The sequence below is a fragment of the Ostrinia nubilalis genome, chromosome 1, assembly GCF_963855985.1.
Source record: "Ostrinia nubilalis chromosome 1, ilOstNubi1.1, whole genome shotgun sequence".
Lineage (NCBI taxonomy): Eukaryota > Metazoa > Arthropoda > Insecta > Lepidoptera > Crambidae > Ostrinia > Ostrinia nubilalis.
In genome coordinates, this window is record NC_087088.1 from 1,553,164 (window position 1) to 1,579,414 (window position 26,251).

The 26,251-nt window shown below is 48.6% G+C and overlaps 1 protein-coding gene across 1 annotated transcript in view; it reads right to left on the reverse strand.

Annotated features, from left to right (window-relative positions):
• The window catches only part of LOC135076957 (obscurin), a 155,442-nt gene that overhangs the window by 28,484 nt on the left and 100,707 nt on the right, over positions 1–26,251 (reverse strand). Inside the window, exons 29-50 of the mRNA XM_063971487.1 lie at positions 24,725–25,006; positions 24,158–24,391; positions 23,462–23,651; positions 23,210–23,262; positions 22,994–23,126; positions 22,208–22,386; positions 21,193–21,419; positions 20,328–20,503; positions 17,422–17,600; positions 16,765–16,890; positions 16,029–16,162; positions 15,304–15,449; positions 13,343–13,521; positions 12,150–12,346; positions 10,888–11,046; positions 9,163–9,407; positions 8,458–8,583; positions 7,467–7,642; positions 5,680–5,867; positions 3,430–3,691; positions 1,062–1,296; positions 441–678 (exon numbers count right to left, since the gene is read on the reverse strand). Coding sequence (XP_063827557.1) covers positions 441–678; positions 1,062–1,296; positions 3,430–3,691; positions 5,680–5,867; positions 7,467–7,642; positions 8,458–8,583; positions 9,163–9,407; positions 10,888–11,046; positions 12,150–12,346; positions 13,343–13,521; positions 15,304–15,449; positions 16,029–16,162; positions 16,765–16,890; positions 17,422–17,600; positions 20,328–20,503; positions 21,193–21,419; positions 22,208–22,386; positions 22,994–23,126; positions 23,210–23,262; positions 23,462–23,651; positions 24,158–24,391; positions 24,725–25,006 — 4,064 coding nt within the window. The remainder of the gene's footprint in view (positions 1–440; positions 679–1,061; positions 1,297–3,429; positions 3,692–5,679; positions 5,868–7,466; positions 7,643–8,457; positions 8,584–9,162; positions 9,408–10,887; positions 11,047–12,149; positions 12,347–13,342; positions 13,522–15,303; positions 15,450–16,028; positions 16,163–16,764; positions 16,891–17,421; positions 17,601–20,327; positions 20,504–21,192; positions 21,420–22,207; positions 22,387–22,993; positions 23,127–23,209; positions 23,263–23,461; positions 23,652–24,157; positions 24,392–24,724; positions 25,007–26,251) is intronic.

Genomic DNA, 26,251 nt, shown 5'->3' on the forward strand with positions numbered 1-26,251 from the left:
GAGCAGCTGCCAGTCCTTGTACCACTTGATGTCTGGGTACGGTACGCCGGTGACGCGCGCTTCTACGCGGACCGTCTTCCGCTGCAGTTCCACGGCTTCTTCAGACCGGCAGAGTAAAAGTAGGATACTCTGACAGTCCCAGGCACACCTGGTCACACTCATTGGTGGCTACAACCTAGTACCAGACCACATTACGCTTTAGCATGATACCTTGATCCTGGTACTGGCTGCGAGCGGCTGCCAGTCCTTGTACCACTTGATGTCTGGGTACGGCACGCCCGTAACTCGTGCCTCTATGCGGACCGTCTTCCGCTCCAGCACGACAGCCTCTTCAGGCCGGCGAATGAAGGTGGGGTACTCCGAGAGTTCTAGACACGCCTGGTCGCGCTCGTTGGTGGTTAAGGCTTCGTACAAGTCTTCGTCACACTCTAGCATCATACCTTGATCCTGGTGCTGGCTGCAAGCGGCTGCCAGTCCTTGTACCACTTGATGTCTGGATACGGCACGCCAGTGACGCGCGCTTCTATGCGGATGGTCTTCCGCTCCAGCACGACAGCCTCTTCAGGCCGGCGGATGAAGGTGGGGTACTCCGAAAGTTCTAGACGAACTCTCTGGCGAGCTTGACCGTGCTCGTTGGTGGCTACTGCTTCGTACCAGCCCGCGTCGCGCTCGAGCATTCTGGAGGAGAAAGGGTGTGTTAGAAAATGTAGTGAGGGTAGAGCAGGAAATAAAATGGGCAGTCAATCTGGCAGTGAATTTAGTTAGAACTTTGAATGCAATATCGTAAGTTTTATTTTTTGGAAAAAATCATTTCATTATTGCACTCCTTTAATACATTTTGTATGAGTTTGTATTCATGTAGCCTAGCAATTAGTCGATGATCAGACAATCAGGTGTGACGTCACGAGACGAGCCCCTACTACGTTTGAAGCGCTTTATCTCTGTGAATTTTCATTGATTTGATAAAGCGAAAAATAAGTGCCGGGTATTTTTGATAAGTTATGGAAGACTAATTCGAACTATTGCATTTTTACTCAAGAAACCTATTATAATAAACTCACTTGTTGATAAACAGCGTAGCCTGTCCATTCCTAGTGTAGCTCCAATCATACCGTCCTCCGATCTCGATGGGCTCATCATTGAACAGGTACGTGATCTTGGGCTTGGGGTACCCGTACACGAACCAGAACAGGCTCGCGTTGTGGTTCTTCACGCCGTACTGAGCGTCGTGCTCCTGGCGCAGGAAGCGTGGAGCTTGCGCGTAGCCGTCGTGAAGCGGGCGCTCGATGTCGAAGTCTTGAATAAAAAACAAACAATTTATTTCTGTTATATCTGTCACCGTAAAATTGTGAATTCCGTCAGATTATAATCTGACGTAGTTAAATTACAATCTAACCTAACCTAACCCACTGTTAGTTCACAATCTAACGCGTTATATTATAAACTGGAAGAGTTCACAATTTCACGTTGACATATCCAATACACAAGTTATACAGCGTGTTGTGGAGAGGGTGTTTTTTTAGGAGACTTAATAAAAAATGTGGATATCCGTTAATGAACTAAGAACATTGACATAGCTTGACGGATTTGCAAACTGAACTGGCAATGGGTAGGGCACATAGTACACAGAACTGACGGTCGATGGGGCAGCAAAGTTCTGGAGTGGAGGCCACGCCACGTACCGGAAAGCGCAGTGTAGGACGTCATACCCATAAGGTGGACCGACGATCTCATAAAGGTTGGAGAAAAGCGCTGGATGCAGGCAGCTACCAATCGATCAACGTGGAAAGCATTAGGGGAGGCCTATGTTCAGCAGTGGGCGTCCTATGGCTGACATGATGATGATGATGATGAACTAAAAACATTGACATAGCCTGACGGACTTGCAAACTGAACTGGCAATGGGTAGGTCACATAGTACACAGAACTGACGGTCGATGGGGCAGCCAAGTTCTGGAGTGGAGGCCACGCCACGTACCGGAAAGCGCAGCGTAGGACGTCATACCTATGGTGGACCGACGATCTCATAAAGGTTGGAGAAAAGCAAAAGCAAAATCATTTGGGGGAGGCCTATGCGTTCAGCTGTGAACGTCCTGTGACTGAAATGATGATGATGTTCAATGTGACACTTGAGACCCAACAACGAGCAAACTGCAATTCAGTAGACCGAGGTATTTTCTTTCCGAGGGCCGAAAAGATAATCTCTATAAAAACTCCAAGGTTCACGCGGTATTCTCACAGGCTTCGTTAAGGAGTTGCGTAAGAGTGGGCACTGGGCACTGACCTTTAGGGCTATATTTCACCGGGACACCATGGCGGCGCAACCAGTCTACCAACAAAATGTATGCAGCTTTGCGCAACCAAACGGACACCAGGTGAGTAACTCTCTATAGAGCTGCATACATTTTAAAATAAATAAATAAATATCCTTAGACATTTTACACTGCGCTTCTAGTCCCAAACTAAGCAAAGCTTGTACTAGGGTAGGGGTGGGTACTAGACAACGGATATAAACATACTTAAATACTTTTTTTTTGTAAATACCTACTTATTATACATAGAAAACACCCAGTCCAATACAAACAAATATGTTCATGCACACAAATGTTTGTACTGTGCGGGAATAGAACCCGCTACCTCCGGAATAGTAGTCCGTTTCGAACCACTACACCAAACGGCCGACGAATTTTGTTGGTAGCCGGCGACTGGTTGCGCCGCCATGGTGTCCCGGTGAAATATAGCCCTTAGGGAAGTGGTCTACTGGGCACTGACCTTTAGGGAAGTATGGCGAGGTCTCGAGACGGAATAATCTCTCCAAGGTGTAAGCCAGTCTTTCCCAAAGTGGGCGATAACGCCCCTTTGTGGGCGCTGCAGGCTTAAAGGGGGGCGGTAAGGGACCCAGAAAAAAAATCGGGACGTTGTGTAGAGGCTTGGGAGGCGTCATCTACTAGGAGGACTCTTAGACACCGACTGAGTTCGACTCTTGACTACAAAAATGGGGGGCGCTAAAAAATAATTTATTCTCAAAGTGGGCAGTAGACTAAATAAGTTTGGGAACCGCTGGTGTAAGCGGAATTCTCACAGGCTTTCTTGAGGTTGCGCAGGAGTGGCCTACTGACCTTTAGGGAAGTACGGCGAGGTTTCTGGCCTGAAGTCGATGCCGGGCGCGAGGTAGGGCACGAACTTGGGCGGCGCGGGCTCGAGTCGCGCGCGGTGCGTGGCGGCGTACGGCGACGGGTCGCTGACCCCGTGCCGGTTGAAACACTTATAAACTAATCGGCTTAAGATGTCGATTTATTTAGCTACATATAAAGTATCTATCCTACCTAAATTGTTGCTAATTATAAATTAGACTGAACGTCTATGGTGCGCCGCCATGGTGTCCCGGTGAAATATAGCCCTTAGGGAAGTGGTCTACTGGGCACTGACCTTTAGGGAAGTATGGCGAGGTTTCTGGCCGGAAGTCGATGCCGGGCGCGAGGTAGGGCACGAACTTGGGCGGCTCGGGCTCGAGTCGCGCGCGGTGCGTGGCGGCGTACGGCGACGGGTCGCTGACCCCGTGCCGGTTCTCCACGCGGACCCGGAAGCGGTAGTCCCGGAACGGTTCTAAGTTCCGAATGTCGCACACGCAGGAACGGAGGCCCGAGCGGGCGGTGAACCAGTCGCCGTCGGGGACTTCGCACATCTCCACCTGTGAACGCGTATTGGACGTTAATGATGAACTACACTGAAATATCTTTTTTTTTGACACTGACAGGGGGGCCACCATCAATAGTGGATCGCTGGTTCCGACTTTTGCCACAGTGGAAACCAAATAGTTGAACGAAGATGGTGGCGCCCTTCTGTCAATGTCGTCGGTGGGACATTTCAGTGTAGTTTACCTCTAACAAAGTGATTTGTACAATGACGTCACAGTAAAGCGTCCATTAAAGTTCTTGCAACTCACGAAGACAAGTGAGCTTTACTTGTGTGTGTACGTGTGCATGCACATAACGATTAGTGTAATGTCTATCAAAACTTTTGGAAAATGAACAGTAGCGAGCCACCACACATGTAAAGCTCACTCGCCTTCGTTAACGCAACAACTATTCAAAAAAATAAAACAAAACTATTTTGAATGATCCCATTCTACATAGTAAGCCAGCCATGCATCGGGGAGTTGATCCCAATCCCTGTCGCCTTATGTGACTCATTTTGACAAAAAAATGGAGTGACGTCACAAAGCGTCCTTAGCGTCATAACGTTTAGGACGCAAGTTTTTTATTGCACAACTTTACAGATGATGTCATAAACGCCAGTTTGCTTCATCCGGACCAATCCATTCAAAACTGCTTTTGTTAGTATTGCGGAACTTTAAAGTTTCACTATCGACAGTGGACCACAAATTTTTTTCAAGATATCGATAGTATTACAATATTGGTATCGATATTTTTACTTTTGCCTTTAATATTAGTTCAATAGTAGACTATCAATAAGCAACAGTACTTTTTCTTCCACCAACCTGGTATGTGACCGGGAACCTCGGCCCATGTGGAATAGAAGGCTTCCAGGACAGCGTGAGGTTCCTGTCTGTCATCCGGGAGATGATTGGCGGCTCGGCGAGAGGCATGGAAATGCCTGTCTGCTTCATCTTGTCGAAGCCCGAGTCATTAAGCAACACTACAACCCGGTCAAGTAGCTTGCGCACCTGGCAGCTGTGACGTCACAACGACCCTCTGACAAGAGGGATTGAGAATCGCATTCTAGCGAAGTACGCAGTTTGTTAGCTCGACCGGGTTGTACTATTCTTCCACCAACCTGGTATGTGACCGGGAATCTCGGCCCGTGTGGGATAGAAGGCTTCCAGGACAGCGTGAGGTGTCGGTCAGTCATCCGGGAGATGATGGGCGGGTCGGCGAGTGGCATGGGAATGCCTGTCTGCTTCATCTTGTCCAAGCCCGAGTCATTAAGCAACACTACAACCCGGTCAAGTAGCTTGCGCACCTGGCAGCTGTGACGTCACATCGACCCTCTGATAAGAGGGAGGGAGTCGTATTCTAGCGAAGTACGCAGTTTGTTAGTTCGACCGGGTTGTACTATTCTTCCACCAACCTGGTATGTGACCGGGAACCTCGGCCCGTGTGGAATAGAAGGCTTCCAGGACAGCGTGAGGTGTCGGTCAGTCATCCGGGAGATGATTGGCTGGTCGGCAAGTGGCATGGGAATGCCTGTCTGCTTCATCTTGTCGAAGCCCGAGTCATTAAGCAACACTACAACCCGGTCGAGTTCCTTGCGCACCCGGCAGCTGTGACGTCACATCGACGCTCTGATAAGAGGGAGGGAGTCGCATTCTAGCGAAGTACGCAGTTTGTTAGCTCGACCGGGTCGTACTCTTCTTTCACCCACCTGGTAGGTGACCGGGAACCTCGGCCCGTGTGGGATAGAAGGCTTCCAGGACAGCGTGAGGTGTCGGTCAGTCATCCGGGAGATGATGGGCGGGTCGGCGAGCGGCATGGGAATGCCTGTCTGCTTCATCTTGTCCAAGCCCGAGTCATTAAGCAACACTACAACCCGGTCAAGTAGCTTGCGCACCTGGCAGCTGTGACGTCACATCGACGCTCTGATAAGAGGGAGGGAGTCGCATTCTAGCGAAGTACGCAGTTTGTTAGATCGACCGGGTTGTACTTTTCTTCCACCAACCTGGTATGTGACCGGGAACCGTGGCCCGTGTGGAATAGAAGGCTTCCAGGACAGCGTGAGGTGTCGGTCAGTCATCCGGGAGATGATTGGCGGGTCGGCGAGCGGCATGGGAATGCCTGTCTGCTTCATCTTGTCAAAGTCGGAGTACTGCTCGCCGATGGGACGCTTGTGCGTTGTCGGCTCGAGGGCTGTAAGAAAAAGCGTGGTTAAGACGAGTATACAAGGGTTTGAAATGTAACCGACATAATTAACATAATCAAATCCTAATCATCATTGTAATCGGTGCCTCGCAAAGGTAACCATTAGAACGGAAACTTTAACTTACTTTATTGTTTTATAATTTAATATTGTTATACTCTGTGTCGCTATTCATCGTGCTGTGTGTATACAATTAGGTTGCCAATCTAGCTCTTAACTACTAACCATGTGTACTTAAGTATCTACTAACAAAACTCGATTGTCAACTGTAGTATATACCTAATAAATAAATAAATAAATCGTTATTATTCGCCGTTGCAGACGGACGACCCTCTCAAAGGCAAATTGACGATTTGGCCTACACTTCTCACGATGGGTAGGCGGGTTGTGAAGGCCTAACTATGTAGCATTTCTTAAGCAGCCTCTTCCGATATCAACGGAAAGAGTGGGAGTGGTCATATTCTGATCTCACGGAATCACACGGCTGCAACTATGTAAAGGTTCAGTCAAACCTACGCGATCACTCGCGATCAGCCGGCGTGCAGGGATGGCGATCAGACCTAAATGCATTGATCGCCATTGCTGCACGCAACCTTAAGTCAACGACTACTTTATTATCTTTCGTTGCGTAGTTTTGTCATTCGCTTGGATAACGGGTAACGGGTCCACGCCGCTGATGGTCAGGCGTAGAGGCCAGCGGTCTCCTGTCCATGCTCTCACGAGCGACTGTTACAAGCTACGGCTCACTGTCGTATGTCAGCTGCGCGGTGCAGGAGGCCTCGCCGTGCGGGTTGTAGGCGCGGCAGGTGTAGGCGCCGACGTCGCTGGGGTCCACGCCGCTGATGGTCAGGCGTAGAGGCCAGCGGTCTCCTGTCCATGCTCTCACGAGCGACTGTCGTTACAAGCTACGGCTCACTGTCGTATGTCAGCTGCGCGGTGCAGGAGGCCTCGCCGTGCGGGTTGTAGGCGCGGCAGGTGTAGGCGCCGACGTCGCTGGGGTCCACGCCGCTGATGGTCAGGCGTAGAGGCCAGCGGTCTCCTGTCCATGCTCTCACGAGCGACTGTCGTTACAAGCTACGGCTCACTGTCGTATGTCAGCTGCGCGGTGCAGGAGGCCTCGCCGTGCGGGTTGTAGGCGCGGCAGGTGTAGGCGCCGACGTCGCTGGGGTCCACGCCGCTGATGGTCAGGCGTAGAGGCCAGCGGTCTCCTGTCCATGCTCTCACGAGCGACTGTCGTTACAAGCTACGGCTCACTGTCGTATGTCAGCTGCGCGGTGCAGGAGGCCTCGCCGTGCGGGTTGTAGGCGCGGCAGGTGTAGGCGCCGACGTCGCTGGGGTCCACGCCGCTGATGGTCAGGCGTAGAGGCCAGCGGTCTCCTGTCCATGCTCTCACGAGCGACTGTCGTTACAAGCTACGGCTCACTGTCGTATGTCAGCTGCGCGGTGCAGGAGGCCTCGCCGTGCGGGTTGTAGGCGCGGCAGGTGTAGGCGCCGACGTCGCTGGGGTCCACGCCGCTGATGGTCAGGCGTAGAGGCCAGCGGTCTCCTGTCCATGCTCTCACGAGCGACTGTTACAAGCTACGGCTCACTGTCGTATGTCAGCTGCGCGGTGCAGGAGGCCTCGCCGTGCGGGTTGTAGGCGCGGCAGGTGTAGGCGCCGACGTCGCTGGGGTCCACGCCGCTGATGGTCAGGCGTAAGAGGCCAGTGGTCTCTTTGTCCATGCGGATGCGCTCGCAAGGGAATAGTTTTTCTCCGTTGCGGAACCTGGCAGAAGTAGATGGCAGAATTAATGGAGGTTAGGGCCTTGCCACACTAGCGGATTGCAAGCGTTTTCTGGGCGGAACATAAGACGCCACGGCATTTTGCAAGCTTTTTGGCGACCGCAGCGTGCTTGCTGCGCCGCCGCTCCGCTTGCAATCCGCGAGTGTGGCAAGACCCTTACAATAGTGTAGTTGGCACAATCAATGGACTGAATTTGAAGGGCGATGGGCGAGGCAAAGTGGTGCCATGATCAGTTTTTTTTCAAAAAGTATAAAATTTGAGCCCAAATTATAAATGTGACAACTATTTCAGTGGTGGCCTTCTATGAAGGGTCAGGTTTTAGAGACGTAATTAAAATACAATTTAGGAAAAATCAATCTTTACGAATCGTAACATTTCTCATGTATAAAATGTATCTTACATCAATAAACTTCAGTGACTTTACGCGAGTGAGTTGATAGAAATGTAGGCGTTATAGCATGAGGGATAAAGGCGAGATTATAGATTTAATGTTCCTCAAACTAGGATAAAAATGGCAAAACAAACTGTTGAGTTTTTTAAATCTATACTAATATTATAAATGCGAAAGTAACTCTGTCTGTCTGTATGTCTTGCTTTCACGCCTAAACCACTGAACTGATTTTGATGAAATTTGGCATAGAGATAGTTTGAGACCCGGGATCCTTTCCCGGATATGAATTGGATAATTTTTATCCTGGTTTTTGAAACAGGGACGCGCGCGATAAAGTTTTCCTCTGACAGAAAAAATTCCACGCGGGCGAAGCCGCGGGCGGGAAGCTAGTAAATAAATAAATTACCATTCGACGTCGGGGTCGGGCGTGCCAGTGGCGCAGGCGGTGAACTTGGCGCTCATGCCGCGGAACACCTCGGTGTCGCCGATCTTCTTCAGGAACGCTGGGGGCTCCACCTTCTGCTTTCTTGCACTGCAACATTATGCCAGCGTCATTAACCGCTATGAAGTAGGTACTTGTAGCTTTAGACTTGGATATTTTTAGAGGTAGTAAACACAAAAGGAAATTATTCTCAATTTAGGCAATAATAGCACCAAAGTGTTAATCTCGGACTGATATCGTAGGAGGATAACCTAACCTAATCTAACAAAGGGAAAAAATTATGTGAACATCAGGGCTCAATAGCGCATCTGGCCAGAGTGAAGAGTGAAAGCCAAATCTTTCATTTGCCTCTGGTAACTTGAAGTGTTCTTGGAGTGGAAACTAAATGATATGATGACTACTAATCCTCCATTTGTCTTTAGCAAATCTAAATCACCTGCAGGCCTAGGATAAACGCCGTGAAAAAATCTTATCAATGATTTTAGATGACAAATATTAAAGCTTGTTGTGTAAACTCGATAAAATGGCACGATAAAAGCTAGGACTACAAATGATGATAACTGTAGTACACTTACAGAGCAGATATGTACCATCCTAGACTGCATCCCACATCAGGTGCGATTGTGGTCAAATAACTGCTTGTTATGCATAAAAAAAACTGCTACTCACATCTTGTCCACTACGTCCAAGGCCGCCTCGCACGAGGCTTCACCCTCTCTATTCTTGGCCACACACTTGTAGGTGCCAGCGTCTTCTGGAACCAAGTCCCGCACGTAGAGGCAGCAGGCGTCGCCGTCCCGCTTGATATTGTATTTGTCCCCGTGACGTAATGGCGCACCGTCCTTGTACCAGGAGATCTCTGGAGCGGGAACGCCGAGAACGCGCGCCGGGAACTTGGCGTCGAATTTTGGGAGCTGGGAAAGTAAAATGTTGGTTATGAGTTTTGATGAGGAAATGTTCCCTTGTCTTTTCAATGTGTCACTATGGCTATATTGACGGTAGATGTTGTGCGCTAAAACTTGGGCGGGTGTCGTCGCGCGTATGAAAATTGCCTCACAAGTCTGCGCCAAACTGCGCCAAACACAGACACGCGTGTGTCGCAGTACCGGTCTTTTTGAAAATCCTTGGGGAAGCCTTTGTCCAGCAGTGGAGGTCATTTGGATGAAACGAACTGAACGAGCTATTTTAAAATTCAACCTGTTGGCAGCGAGAGCTGGGACCGAAATGAACTTACTCTGGGCTCTGAGAGCTCCTAACATTTAGAAACGTTGAATCGGTGCGACAGCGGCTGGTCAGCCCTATTCTATACAAACATCCGATATAACAAACAGTGCGCTCGCTCAAGTTTTAGGCCTTGTATCCACTTGAGCATGTTCAGGCGAATAAGCGGCTCATTTGTTCAAGTCGCTCGATTAAATATACAAGACTTTTCTGCCTCGCTGATCTCTAGGCCAGCTGTGGAGAAAGGGTCACACCTTGCGCACGTTTACAGCCGCCTCGGAGTTGTCCAGCTGTTGACCAGGGTCACGCCATACTAGCTAGCATCAAGAATTCAAGACGTTCTGCCTCGCTGATCTCTAGCCCAGCTGTGGAGAAAGGGTCACACCTTGCGTTCGTTAACAGTCGCCTCGGAGTTGTCCAGCTGTTGACCAGCGTCACGCCATATTAGCCAGCATCAAGACGTTTTGCCTCGCTAATCTCTAGCCCAGCTGTGGAGACAGGGTCTCACGTTGTCAAGTTTACAGCCACCTCGGAGTTATCCAGCTGTTGACCAGCGTCACGCCGTACTTGCCAGCGTCAGGCAGTTCACTAACCCAGTTATGGAGACAGAGTCTCACTTTTCGCACGTTAACAGTCGCCTCGGAGTTGTCCAGCTGTTGACCAGGGTCACGCCATACTAGCCAGTATCAAGCAGTTCTGCCTCGCTGATCTCTAGCCCAGCTGTGGAGACAGGGTCCCACCTTGCGTACGTTAACAGCCGCCTCGGAGTTGTCCAGCTGTTGACCAGAGTCACGCCGTACTAGCCAGCATCAAGACATTCTGCCTCGCTGATCTCTAGCCCAGCTGTGGGAACAGGAAGGAGGTCTCACCTGTTGCAGGTCAGTGAATCGTTGCGAGAAGGTGGGCGGCGTGTAGGCCTTGCGCACGTTGACCGCTGCTTCAGAGTTGTCCTCGCCGAGAGGGTTGACCAGCGTCACGCCGTACTTGCCCGCATCAGGCAGTTCAAGCTCACTGATCTTTAGCCCAGCTGTAGAGACAGGGTCTCACCTTGCGCACGTTAATAGCCGCCTCGGAGTTATCCAGCTGTAGACCAGCGTCACGCCATACTTGCCAGCGTCAGGCAGTTCTTGCTGATCTCTAGGCCCAGCTGTGGGAACAGGAAGGAGGTCTCACCTGCTGCAGGTCGGTGAACCGTTGCGAGAATGTGGGCGGCGTGTAGACCTTCCGCACGTTGACCGCCGCTTCAGAGTTGTCCTCGCCGAGAGGGTTGACCAGCGACACGCCGTACTTGCCAGCGTCAGGAAGTTCTGCCTCGCTGATCTCTAGTCCCACCTGGGGACAGAAAGTGATTTATTAGTAAAAGTTGTCTTTCGTGAGTATTGTAGGTTGCGATGATCTCTCTAAGCCCAGCTTTGGGGGGAGACAATGGTGCTTATTAAAGTTGCCTTTCTGAGGGTTGTGAGTTGTGACAGTGAGTCACAAACTATTCTTCTGTCGTGAAATTAATAAGAATGAGGGCAACAAAAATTATGACAGATAATGACGAATAAATGTGCCTTTTCAAGCTTGATTTTTTTTCAGTGAGAGATGAGTGAGCGGCAATGAGTTTGAATACACTTGGTAAAGTATTATTGGCTAATGAACTATTAGGTGATGTGAGACAAAAAGTTTGCAAACAGCTGCAAAGTGTCAGTCGTCACAACTTTATATCTCGTACTTACTAAGGTATCGTAGATAATTTACTCACCCTTTTGCCATCGCAAGTGAGCAGCACCCTTTCGCTAGGCTTCAGCGGCTGGCCGTCCTTGGTCCAGGCCACTTCAGGCACAGGGTTGCCTACGAATGGAGCAGATAGCAGCAAGAGCTGGCCCTCCAATGCGAAGGTGTTATATTTACCAAGCTGTTGATATTCCACTTACCCTCTTGCCATCACAAGTGAGCAGAACCCTTTCACTAGGCTTCAAAGGCTGGCCGTCCTTAGTCCAGGCCACTTCAGGCACAGGGTTGCCAACGAAGGGAGCAGATAGCAGCAAGGGCTGGCCCTCCTCCGCGAAGGTGTTATATTTACCAAGCTGTTGATATTCCACTTACCCTCTTGCCATCGCAAGTGAGTAGCACCCTTTCGCTAGGCTTGAGCGGCTGGCCGTCCTTGGTCCAGGCCACCTCAGGCACAGGGTTGCTTACAAACGGCACGGATAGCAGCAAGGGCTGGCCCTCCAATGCGAAGGTGTTATATTTACCAAGCTGTTGATATTCCACTTACCCTCTTGCCATCACAAGTGAGCAACACCCTTTCACTAGGCTTCAGCGGCTGGCCGTCCTTAGTCCAGGCCACTTCAGGCACAGGGTTGCCGACGAAGGGCGCAGATAGCAGCAAGGGCTGGCCCTCCTCCGCGAAGGTGTTATATTTACCAAGCTGTTGATATTCCACTTACCCTCTTGCCATCACAAGTGAGCAGAACCCTTTCACTAGGCTTCAGCGGCTGGCCGTCTTTAGTCCAGGCCACTTCAGGCACAGGGTTGCCTACGAAGGGAGCAGATAGCAGCAAGGGCTGGCCCTCCTCCGCGGTGGTGTCGCGGAGGCCGTGGATGAGGCGCGGGCGCTCTTGTGGGTTGGAGTCGTCAGTGCGACCTGCGAATGATGGTGGTGACTTTTTAAGTGATTTATGTATAATTTAATTTAACACGATTTTCCCCCTTGTGCTTCATGAAAAAGAAAGATCACCCAAATCTACAGGTGATAAGAATAAATGAAATTACGAGTATATCATCATTCCAATAATTCAAGTTATTTATGAATCTATGCTCGAGTTTTAATCAAGTTTTATACGCCGTTTCAAGACTTGAACCGTGTAGCGCTGAAAGTAGACATTTCATGAATCTCAAACACAAGATAATTAAATGAGAGATAACGGGAAAGAACTATAGAATATCAAAGTTCATAACGCTGTACACAAAGAAAGTTTTAACTACACTCGGCATCAAATAATCGCACCTCCCGCGACAAGCACTTATCAAACGTATGCATCCCCACTTCCCACCAACATTGGTACCATTTGAAAGCCTAGTTCTAAACTCCATTTCATTAAAGGAAAGGTTTTTACCCCAAAAATGTGTCTTTACAAGGATCCAGAGTCACTTCTTCAAAAAATAGTAGTTACGCTATAGCCATTTTTTATGACTATAAAACTGTTAAGTTGGGATTAGTCGCTATCCATCTGTTAAAGAGGACACGTGAGATCTTTATTTGGTTTTAAAACCATAAAAATTGGTCTAATTGATCCCAGAGGTGAGCCCAAAGTGAGGTCTATTTTCAAGTCACATTTATGGTAAATGTTAATCATTTATTTAGAAATGAAATGTATTTTTCTTTAAGGATATTTGTTAGGCTTTCAAATAACACCAATATTGTTGGGGTAAATGATTGTGTCAGAAGAAAATCTTTAAAGTTCGCGTCGCGGAAGGTGCGGTTTATTTGATGTTGAGTGTATGTTATGTGATCAAAATATGGACTAGATTGTGACGAGATAACTTCTTCATGTAGTCTTCAATAGTGATGGACTTATGAAGCCCCAAAATCCAAAGAAACTGTAAATGCCAGATATACTTTTAATGTAACAATACTCACTGGCAACAGTGAGTTCAGCGCTGCTGCCGGTCTCTCCCTTGTCGTTGATGGCCATTACGCCGTAGGTGCCGGCGTCGGCGGCGGTGGCCTTGTCGATGAGCAGCGCGTGCGAGCCGTCCGGCTGCGATACAACCCGGACGCGCGTGCCGTCCGGGACGATCTCTTTGCCGTTGTGGGTCCTGCGGAAGATAATTAAATAAATAAATATCCTTGGACAATTTGCACTGCGTCTCTAGTCCCAAACTAAGCAAAGCTTGTACTGTTGTGAACAAAACTCAAAACTCGACTCAATTTCAGACAGAATTTCATGTGTTAAGCAATCGTAATCATTTGACAGTTCATAACGTACGATAAAAAGCGTTTGACAGAATAATATCGTACGTTATGAACTGTCAAATGATAACGATTGCTTTACACAATTCCACCTCAGGTTAGTTGAATTTTCGATATTTGGACCAAACACAGGACAGAACTTATGACCAAGATTGCTACAAGTTTTGAGCGTTGTTTGTTAAAAAAGCATGATAAGTGTAAACACTTGTTATAGTGAGCAGCGAAACGTCATTCTTTTTTAAAGAAATTTTTTTTAAATTAATTTGTCTATTAAATTATATTACATACTTGATTACTTCACATAGAAAGACAGTAAAATCACAGACTCACGCGGCAAAGACCCTCCATTTGACAGGGTTATTCTCATTTCTCACGGTCACGAAAAGATCCACAAATGAAACAAAAGACACTAGATGCTTGAGACATCCAGTCTTACCACTTGATGGTGGGTGGCGGGAAGCCCAAGACCTTGACCTCGAGCTTGACGGGGAAGCCCTCGATGACCTTGGTGGGCATCAGCTCTGCGATGAACGCTGGCTTGCGCTCCTTCTGCGTCAGTTCCACCTTTGTCCTTATTAAAGTAAGAACAAGACAACCAGCCTTACCACTTGATGGTGGGCGGCAGGAAGCCCAGCACCTTGACCTCGAGCTTGACGGGGAAGCCCTCGATGACCTTGGTGGGCATCAGCTCTGCGATGAACGCTGGCTTGCGCTCCTTCTGCGTCAGTTCCACCTTTGTCCTTATTAAAGTAAGAACAAGACAACCAGCCTTACCACTTGATGGTGGGCGGCAGGAAGCCCAGCACCTTGACCTCGAGCTTGACGGGGAAGCCCTCGATGACCTTGGTGGGCATCAGCTCTGCGATGAACGCTGGCTTGCGCTCCTTCTGCGTCAGTTCCACCTTTGTCCTTATTAAAGTAAGAACAAGACAACCAGCCTTACCACTTGATGGTGGGCGGCAGGAAGCCCAGCACCTTGACCTCGAGCTTGACGGGGAAGCCCTCGATGACCTTGGTGGGCATCAGCTCTGCGATGAACGCTGGCTTGCGCTCCTTCTGCGTCAGTTCCACCTTTGTCCTTATTAAAGTAAGAACAAGACAACCAGCCTTACCACTTGATGGTGGGCGGCAGGAAGCCCAGCACCTTGACCTCGAGCTTGACGGGGAAGCCCTCGATGACCTTGGTGGGCATCAGCTCTGCGATGAACGCTGGCTTGCGCTCCTTCTGCGTCAGTTCCACCTTTGTCCTTATTAAAGTAAGAACAAGACAACCAGCCTTACCACTTGATGGTGGGCGGCAGGAAGCCCAGCACCTTGACCTCGAGCTTGACGGGGAAGCCCTCGATGACCTTGGTGGGCATCAGCTCTGCGATGAACGCTGGCTTGCGCTCCTTCTGCGTCAGTTCCACCTTTGTCCTTATTAAAGTAAGAACAAGACAACCAGCCTTACCACTTGATGGTGGGCGGCAGGAAGCCCAGCACCTTGACCTCGAGCTTGACGGGGAAGCCCTCGATGACCTTGGTCCTCGATGGACCTCGACCAGCTCATCTATGAACGCTGGCTTGCGTTCTTTTTGGGTCAGCTCCACCTTTGTCCTTATTAAAGTAAGAACGACAACCAGTCTTACCACTTGATGGTGGGCGGCGGTAAGCCCAAGACCTTGACCTCGAGCTTGACGGGGAAGCCCTCGATGACCTTGGTGGGCATCAGCTCTGCGATGAACGCTGGCTTGCGTTCTTTTTGGGTCAGCTCCACCTTTGCCTTCGATGCGACCTGGTGGTTTTGGAATTTTGGATGTTAGGATTCTGTTTAGAATACGAAACAAATAATAATATCTTCTTTGGTTTTTTTAGCTAGCAAAATTTGTATAGTGATCATAATTTAAATGAAGGGTTGCATGTAACCTCCTTGCTCAAACATACCAGATATGTGCGTATTATGTTATGTCAAGTTTATGGACGTGCACGCATTCGTGAACCAGTGACTTAACGCTTAAAAAGTTCAAAATTGTGAAGTGTAAAAGTGAGTTTTACTCGATGGACCAACGATCTATCCAGTTAAGGTCGCGGGAAGCACTTGGACGCAGGCAGCAAACTCTTGGCTGCTGTATTTGACACCGTTTGGATGAAACGATTGTTAATGGTAAGGTCTTCGACTGATAAGGACTTAAGGATTGTATTGATGTAGTTTACTGGTTACTGGTCGCTAGTGAAAACGAAAACGAAATGCGAGAGCCGACCCCGCGCAGACCGCCGTAGTGACGTAGCTAGCTTCAAGTCGCGCGTAGTGATGTGGGCAGCCTGGTGACACGAGTCCAGAAGATGTGCAGACACGATTTATATCAAGAGTTACCTCTCCCAGCTTGTTGGCGACGGTGAGCTCGTAGCGGCCGGCGTCCTCGGGCCGGCAGCAGTCCACGCTCAGCCCCACCACGCCGCCCGGCTGGTTGATGAAGTTCACCGCCTGCGACGGACGCACTGGCAGCCCTGTATGAACACACAGTGTAAAGATGACGGCAGATCAAGCGAGACAGTGCGGAGTCTTATGCAGCGAAAGGTCACTGACTGACTCACATCAGGACATCCCAGAAATTACAAGTGCTACGAGTCTCAAATTTTGCATGGGGGTTCCTTTTAGAATGTAGGTGCTCACTGACGGGATTTTGCAAAATTCAGCTCCTAAAGAGGCAAAACGGGGATCACGCGTACGAAGTCGCGGGCGGCCGCTAGTTTTAATATCACATGAATCCAATAAGCTAAGGTGTGAATCGAATCCACGAACCCTTAGCAAAATAAATGTCACTGCAGTATAAGTTGACAAAACCTATTTAAAAAAAATTGGTGTAGAGATAGATGGAACCTAGGAGTTGGACAGGATTTGTCAAAGGAATATTAAATGAAGTAAAATAGGGAATGAAAGATTATGGTAAAGGAACTATTTCATGAAAAAGACGAAAATTAAGACTATTCTGCAAAGGGTAAATCTCGAAATTATCACAGAGTAGCTGAAGACTAGCTACCTTTATTTCTCTCAAACTCACAGGGCCAAAATAAATAAAGTTTTAATAAGAACATCATGAATGACTCACCATCCTTGAACCACTTGACCTCGGGCGCGGGGAAGGCCATGACGCGGGCCTCGAGCTTGAAGGGCTGTCCCACCACGGCTTTCACGTCTTCCAGCTCCTGCGTGAACGACGGCTTGCGCGGGGTCGCTGGTGAACACACACTTGTTAGAAAAGTGATAAGAAGTTTGGATGCTAAAAGGACCATTAAAAGATTGCTGACAATTAACAGCAGAAGTATCGTCTAAAAAAAAATAGATATCTCATAGATGCGGCTGAAATGGCTGCGCGTTGATATGTCGCAGGTGACTGGATGTGAAACCACACAAGATCAAGGTAAATGGAGAAATCTCTTAACGAATCTCTAGTCTTGTATCCTGTAGGACAGAGGTTCCCAAACAGTGTGTGGTCTACGGACAACCCCGGCGGTCCGCAGGGGATAAAATATGGTCTGCAAACAACTTTAAATTTCGCGAGCGATGGACTTATCATGAGATTATCTGTATTTGACTTTCTAAATGAAGATGTCCTCTTTTTAATTAATGCTTGTTTTAGATAGACTGTTTGGTATCTCTTTATTTACAGATTTTTTTTAAATGGTCCCTGCGAACAATAAAGAAATCAAAGTGGTTCCTAGTCCTAGAAAAGGTTGGGAACCACTCATATAGAGGGCACACTCACGGTTGACGGCGACCGCGCACTGCGCCGCCTGGTCGCCGTGCGGGTTGGAGACGACCAGCTTGTAGGCGCCGCAGTCGGCGGGCTCGGCGCGCTCGATGCTCAGCTTGATGGTGCCGTCGGGCAGCGCGGTTTGCTTCACGCGGCTGTCGTCTTTGGGAAGCTCCACGCCGTCTTTGTACCTGAGAAAGAAAATGGAACATGTCATCATCATTTCAGGTGAGAGCAGAACCTCAAAGAAAACTAGAAAGCAAATCCTGACTATCTGACAACCCAGATCAGGCGTCTCGCGCGCCAGATAAATTTCCGCGAGGCTCACCTTGATCATCATCTCATCGGGGGCGTGGCTTTCTTACCACTTGGCGTTGTATCTTACTGTGGGCGTGGCATGGTGCTTACCGCTGAGTGTTAGATCTCACTGTCGGCGTAGCTTACTATTTAGCGACGGGTATGGGGCTGCCGTCGATCTTGCACTTGGATGAACCCAGGCGTCGCGCGCGCTAAAGAGTTCCACCTACGCCGGCCTCGCATGCTGCCTCACCTGCTAGGTTTACTGAGCGAACCTTGACCATCATCTCATTGGGGGCGTGGCTTTGTGTACTAATTAGCATTGTATTTCCCTGTAGGCGTGGCTTACCACTTGGCAACAGGGATAGGGCTGCCGTCGACCTTGCACTTGAGCTCAAGCGGCTCGCCCTCGTCCACGTCCTTCTGTTTCTCCAGCTTGTGGATGAAGCCGGGCGACGCGCGCGCAAGAGAAATCTCGCACACTACCTTATCCGCTATGATCACTGCGCGGACTTTGACCTTTGTGGGCGTGTCTTACCTCTTGGTGACGGGGACGGGGCTACCGTTCAACTTGCACGAGCTTGAGCTCTTCTGCTTCCAGCTTATGCATGAAGCCGGGCGTCACGCACGTTGAGAGACATCTCCGTCTTACATACAGCCCCGCGCACTAGACTCACTGAGGGGACCTTGAGCATCTTCTCACTGTGGGCGTGGCTTACCACTTAGCAACAGGGATGGGGCTGCCGTCCACCTTGCACTTGAGCTCGAGCGGCTCGCCCTCGTCGACGTCCTTCTGCTTCTCCAGCTTGTGGATGAAGCCGGGTGACGCGCGCGCGATGTATATCTCCGCCTCGCACACTGCCTCATCCACCAGGTTTACCATGTGGACCTTGACACCTTGAACCGGTGTTGTATCATATTGAGGGCGTGGCATGGTGCTTACCGCTGAGTGTTAGATCTCACTGTCGGCGTAGCTTACTATTTAGCGACGGGTATGTGACTGCCGTCAATCTTACACTTGGATGAAGCCAGGCGTCACGCGCGCTAAGGAGTTCCACCTACGCCGGTCTTGCATGCTTCCTCACCCGCTGACTCATTGAGCGGACCTTGACCATAATCTCATTGTGGGTGTGGCCTTACCACTTGGGCATTGTATCTCTTTGTGGGCGTGGCTTACCACTTGGCGACGGGGATGGGGCTGCCGTCGACCTTGCACTTGAGCTCGAGCGGCTCGCCCTCGTCGACATCCTTCTGCTTCTCCAGCTTGTGGACGAAGCCGGGTGTCACACGCGCGAGATCTCGCACACTACCTTATCCGCTAGGCTCACTGCGCGGACTTTGACTTTTGTGGGCGTGTCTTACCTCTTGGTGACGGGGATGGAGCTACCGTTCACCTTGCCCTTAAACTTGAGCTCTTCAGCTTCCAGCTTATGCAAGAAGTCGGGCGTCGCGCGCGCTAGAGAGAAATCTCCGTCTCACATACAGCCTCGCCCGCTAGGCTCGCTGAGCGGACCTAGACCATCATCTCAATGTGGGCGTGGCCTTACCACTTGGGCATTCTCTTTGTGGGCGTGACTTACCATTTAGCAACAGGAATGGGGCTGCCGTCGACCTTGCACTTGAGCTCAAGCGGCTCGCCCTCGTCGCCGTCCTTCTGCTTCTCCAGCTTGTGGACGAAGCCGGGCGTCGCGCGCGCGAGTGAGATCACAACCTCGCACGCTGGCTCATCCACCAGGCTTACCATGTAGACCTTGACACCTTGAACCGGTGTTGTATCTTAATGTGGGCGTGGCATGGTGCTTACCGCTGAGTGTTAGATCTCACTGTCAGTTACTATTTAGCGACGGGTATGGGGCTGCCGTCGATCTTGCACTTGTATGAACCCAGGCAACACGCGCGCTAAAGAGTTCCACCTACGCCAGCCTCGCATGCTGCCTTACCCGCTAGGTTCACTGAGCGGACCTTGACCATGATCTCATTGTGGGCGTGGCCTTACCACTTGGGCATTGTATTTCTTTGTAGGCGGGGCTTACCACTTGGCGACAGGGATGGGGCTGCCGTCCACCTTGCACTTAAGCTCAAGTTCTTCTGCTTCCAGCCTGTGCACGAAGTATGCGTCGCGCGCGCTAAGGAGATCTCCACCTCGCACTCTGTATTATATTATTTATGTTTAGCGTTATATCTGTGGCTAACACTATGGGCGTGGCTTACCACTTAGCAACGGGGATGGGGCTGCCGTCGACCTTGCACTTGAGCTCGAGCGGCTCGCCCTCGTCGACGTCCTTCTGCTTCTTCAGCTTGTGGACGAAGCCGGGCGACGCGCGCGCAAGAGAGATCTCGCACACTACCTTATCCGCTATGATCACTGCGCGGACTTTGACCTTTGTGGGCGTGTCTTACCTCTTGGTGACGGGGACGGGGCTACCGTTCAACTTGCACGAGCTTGAGCTCTTCTGCTTCCAGCTTATGCATGAAGCCGGGCGTCACGCACGTTGAGAGATATCTCCGTCTTACATACAGCCCCGCGCACTAGACTCACTGAGGGGACCTTGACCATCATCTCATTGTGGGCGTGACTTGTATACTAATTAGCATAGTATCTCACTGTGCGCGTGGCTTACCACTTAGCAACAGGAATGGGGCTGCCGTCCACCTTGCACTTGAGCTCGAGCGGCTCGCCCTCGTCGACGTCCTTCTGCTTCTCCAGCTTGTGGACGAAGCCGGGCGACGCGCGCGCGAGAGATATCTCCGCCTCGCAAACGGCTTCGCCCGCCAAGCTTACTGCGCGGACCTTGTACTGGAAGAAAAGAGTAACTTAGTGTAGATCGTTAGCAAAATTTCTTGCGTTCAAATTGTAGTCAATATCGACATAAAGTTCTGAAGTAGTTCCTTTCATAATAGGGACCTAAGTCGCGAGTTGTTGACACTTCTTCTCAGCATCAGAAAATATGTCGTCATTGTTGACATTCCACCAGCTCGCACTAGGCGTTTCGACGACTCGTTTATAATGCGAACATCTAGGGACTGGAATTCGCTGCCTGCTGCTGTATTTCCTGAACACTATAATCCGGGCCTTTTCAAGGCGAGAGTGAATAGGTACTTACAGGGCAGATATGTATGTATGTACCATCTTAGACTGCATTTCACTTAACACCAGGTGCGATTGCGGTCAAATACCTGCCTTGTCTTTTATAAAAAAAAAAACCTCCAAAAGTACTGTTAAGGCAAGCTATATTTGGAACGTATAAAGGATGAAGCACGACACTTATCAACCCGGAAACGGATCGTAACCGTATCAACTCGAGGCAGTCAGTATTCTTTGTATGAAACTCCGTACTGCAACGTACACTTATCCGTACTGTACCGTAAATGCCTCGGAAAGGCGATACGGTGTTGATCCCTTTCCGGTTGATAGCATGCTATGACATTAAGTGCTATAAACAACTGAGCCTACATACTAAAAATTGGAATCTGAATCTGACTTACTTTGCCAGCATCCGAAGCGTTGAAGTGCTTGATGGCCAGTTCGCTGTTGACCTGTCCCTCCACCTCTGTAGTAAGTGTATGGCGATCATCATTAACGATTTCTTCTCCGTCCTTGTACCACAGTACGTCGGGTTTGGGCACACCGTCACAGCGCACTTTGAGAGTGACGTCATCGTAGTCTTTCACAGTCTCCTTTTGGAGAGGCTTCACGAATATCGGCTCGCCAGCTAAGGGTGTGAAAAGGGAATTTATTGGAATACAGTTGTAATCCAAACCATGATCTAAACATCGATTTTTAAATTATATTCTGGTATTTGCTAATTAAAAACAAATTTAAAATATAATTGTTTTAAATGAGATAAAGTAATATTCATGACAGTTTTAATTTCGAAATTGGTTCATCGGGCGAAGTTACTTCTTAAATTGAAATTAAAACTGTCACGATTGTAACTTTGGCAGATCATTTTCATGCATTCCAAAATACATCTTATAGATGACCCACGCTGAACTGTCCCACCAAACTCAATGACGGGGGGGCGCTACCATCGTTCAACTATATGGTTTCCAACATGGCAAAAATCGGAACCAGCGATCCGGTATTGACGGTGGCGCCCCACTGTCAATGTCATGCATAGGACAGTTCAGTATTTTGGAACTATACTAAATTACTGTTCCCAACAAGTGCAGAAGATCAATACCCTTATTCATAATAAGGTAAACAGCATAATATAAACCTATTTTAACTTTTGCACCGTTTTGTCACTTTCTATCAAATGATGACAGCGCCAAGTAAGAACGAGATCAAAGAGTGTAGTTGTTAAAATAGGTTTAATAAGTTGTTTTTTTTTTATGTGACAGGAGGCAAATGAAACTGTTTGCATTATTATGAATAAGGGTACCAGAATTTAGCAGAAGTAGGGTTTGTAACTTCATCTAAGGGGGAAGATTTTTGTTACATTCCAAAATGAATAATTTTCCGAACAAGCAACAGTGCAGAAGATCAGAAGACACTCACTGTGAATGGTAAGCTTGGCCTGCATAGCGGTCTCTCCAAGCTCGTTCTTGGCGGTGATGGCGTAGACACCGGCGTCGTCCACGCCCAGCTTCTTGATGGCGAGCGAGTGCGTCTCGGCTGCTTTGTCTTCGGAGATCTCGAAGCGCGAGGACGGCTTGATGACTAGGCCGTCTTTGCTCCTGAGGGTTTGAAAGGGTTTGGAGATTAGTTTATTTTGCATTTGTGTGTGAAGCCGTCGTTTTCGAGACGCTACATATTACCTGTTTAAAACTTAAAGTAGCCGTACCTATATTTTTTAGACAGGTAATTTAAAACGTTTCTTTATTCAGAACAGTTTTAGGTGCTTCAAAATAATTGTACGCAAGACCCAAGCAATTTAAAGTTGAAATTGTTGCGGGCTGTTGTTTTGTACCGTCACGATAACTTTCCATATACAACTGGGTTGTTCTCGTAAAATTTTTAGTGAGAGAATGCATTCCTGACAGATCAGAATATCACGCACTCACCACTGAACTTCAGCGATAGGGTTAGCTCGCATGTTGGCGATGAAGGTGGTCTCCTCGAAGGACATGGCGGTGACGTCACGAAACCCCTCGATCTGTCCTCCTAACAGAGAGTACCACAGCACTCACCATTGAACCTCGGCGATGGGGTTGGCGCGCACGTTGGCGATGAAGGTGGTTTCCTCGTAGGGCGCGGCGGTGACGTCATGCAGCCCCTCGATCTGGCCTCTTACCAGACAGTATGACAGCACTCTCCTCCTAACAGACAGTATGAAGCACTCACCATTGAACCTCGGCGATAGGGTTGGCGCGCACGTTGGCGATGAAGGTGGTCTCCTCGTAGGGCGCGGCGGTGACGTCATGCAGCCCCTCTATCTCGGGCCGCAGCAGGATGTCCAGCCGCGCTGAGCTCTCGCCTTTACCTTACTCGTTCTTGGCCTGGATGACGTGACGGAGCCTCTCGATCTGTTCTCCTAACAGACAGTATGACATCACTCACCATTGAACCTCAGCAATGGGGTTGGCGCGCACGTTGGCAATGAAGGTGGTCTCCTTAAAGGACATGGTCGTGACGTCACGAACCCCCTCGATCTGTCCTCCTAACAGAGAGTACCACAGCACTCACCACTGAATCTCAGCAATAGGGTTGCCCCGCACGCTAGCGATGAATGTAGTCTCCTCAAAGGACATGGTCTTTACGTCACAGAGCCCCTCGATGTGTCCTCCTAACAGAGAGTACCACAGCACTCACCATTGAACCTCGGCGATAGGGTTGGCGCGCACGTTGGCGATGAAAGTGGTCTCCTCGTAGGGCGCAGCGGTGACGTCATGCAGCCCCTCGATCTCAGGCCGCAGTAAGATGTCGAGCCGCGCCGAGCTCTCGCCAACTCCGTACTCGTTCTTGGCACGGATCGTGTACACGCCCGTGTCGGCGTGACGACCTGGATTTTGACATACAGTGTGGGTCAATAGACAGATAGATAGGTAGAGATTTGTAGAGAAAAATTAGAAAATTTTAATCTGAAAAGTGCTACCTTAAAGAGTATTCAATCGTCTGGAGTGTTCTGGCCCAAATAACAGAAAAAGAAAAATTCCTCTGCACAACTAAACTTCTAATGTGGGTTTTCGCGAATGAAAAATCCACCAGATGGAAATACGTAGACTCGAGATCCAAATGCTGCATGACTGGTTATTTTTGACATGACATTGACAGATATGTCAAAATCCACCAATCACGCAGCAGTCAGACCCCACATCCACGTCCCGCCATCTAGCGGATCTTTCATTCGCGAAAACCCTCATTTGCCTATCTAGTTTCAAGCTACATGGGTGTGGTCTCTACTTCAGCGATTAGCGTAGTGACAGCTCTCTTTCTTCCGGCCAGGACATGTGAGGCAGTGGGTCACGCTATATCACTCGCTGCGCTTCAATATTATGTATAACTCACCAGTAGGGATGTTCAGCGTGAAGACGCACTCATTCAGGCCGTGATCAATGGGCGTGGACTGCACATCAGCAACCAAGGTCGCATCGGGGACCAGTTCCCGTCCATCAAGCAACCAGGATACGTGCGGTAGTGGGTCAGCCGTGCATACAGCACGAAGAGTGACGGGCTCGCGTTGCATCACGCGTTGGGCTTCTAGTGGGCTCGTGAAGATTGGCTTGCGGAAGTCACTCGCAGCTGCGAAAAAAAAAGCTTGTAAATATTATGATCTATCATGAATAAGATGATTAGATGATTCTAGAAGTTGCAGCGATGAGAATTTTCTTGTCTCACTATGATTTCTGTTACCTGAGTAGGTATGATTTGACGCAGTTATGAAGCAATTTAGAAGCAAAAATTAAGGATAACTTGTTTTCAAAACTCGATAATCAATATTTAAGAGATAGTTTGAGACCCTGGGAAAAACAGGATAGTTTTTTCCCGGTTATTTGAAGGGTGCTCGTTATACTCTATCTGAGACACGTTTTTTAAAACATGTAAACTAAGCATTACACAAGTACTTCAACTCACGTTGCACACTCAGCTGAGCTTGCTGCACCTTCTTGCCAAGATCGTTGCTCACTTCACACTCCCATTTCCCGGCGTCCTTCATGTCCACCTTGTCTATGACCAGTTTATGCAGACCGCCGTCGTTTGTGATCTGTACTCTCTTGCTGGGCTTGACCTCTTTGCCGTCGTGCAGCCAACGCACAGCAGGCGCGGGATTCCCGTTGACCTCAACCGTGTAGGTCAGAGGCAAAGACTCGAACGCTGTGCTATCCGACATGGAGCTGTCTTTGATTGTGGGGGGTGCTGCAATAATTGAGGTGATGATGTAGTTTTGGCTCAAGATCTGTTTTATTTATGATCTTTATTTGAAAAGAAAATGCTTAGTAGAATTTAATTTTTTACATCTACAGGGTGTTAGGTAAATGGGTATATGAGCCGAGACCAGCCCATGTTAACATAGTCATATAAATACTATAGTGGTGTCAGAAAGTCTGGGAAAGGTACCATTATTGAGTAATCAGCTGATTCAGTTTTTGTCGCCAAATTGCGTCGTGACACCCCTGAAAATTAATAGTACGACAAACTAGCGTAGATAAAACAAATGACAGAATTCATTATAATTTTCTGCCTAAAAGTTTGTCTCTGAGAGGCAAAAACCTTAAGCAATCCCCCAGGAAAATCAGTCCATCTAAAAAGATTTAGCACAAGACAAATACTCCCTTACCTTATTTGATTCGATTTGGATTTTGGATAAGTAAAAGTAAACAAAGTGGTCAAGAATTATTTTACTTCATTGACTGTAACTTACTTATTCAAATAAACTGAATAATCAGGACCGTTCATTGTGGACGTCATTCGGCTGAAATGTATGGAACGAATCATTAAACTTGATAACTTTGATTAAGGAAAATGAGAAATTGTAGGTAATCATCTAAATTTTATCATCGTAAATCACGATATTGTGTACTAAAAATACCTTAACTAAAAATAAGACACCATTGAAAAAAAACCTTAGGCATTAAAGAAATGTGCCCAACGCACTGTTTAATCTTTGAAGGTCAACGAAAGGTCTTACAATGGGACCGGCACGTGTAGTGCGAGTGAGACGCAAGACGTATCGCACGGCGGCTTTCACTTGCAAGAAAGAGTCGGAAGATCATCGCGGCGCAGGAGTAAGGATGTGTAAGGAGGTGACATTGAAGGCTAAAAATCGATTAAGATTTTTCACGTGTTCAATAATAAATCGTTGAAGGATTTTTTTTCTACAAATAATAAATTTAGGTGCCATTAATTGTGGTTGGGGTTAAGTTTTCATTTCATGATTGACTAATGAAGGTCGAGTCGTCTGAGGTCAAAGTGTCGTAATTACAGTGCCGTAATTACAATCCAGTTGGTCAGTACAGTAGTCTTGCCGATTGTCTATCAATAGCCTATCGAAAGGCCACCCAATCACTCATACTATCGTTAATAAAATATCATATTTTCTAAGAAAAATAACAGCGTTTATCGCAAATTTAAATTTAGCTAAAACATTTCCAAAAGCATGGC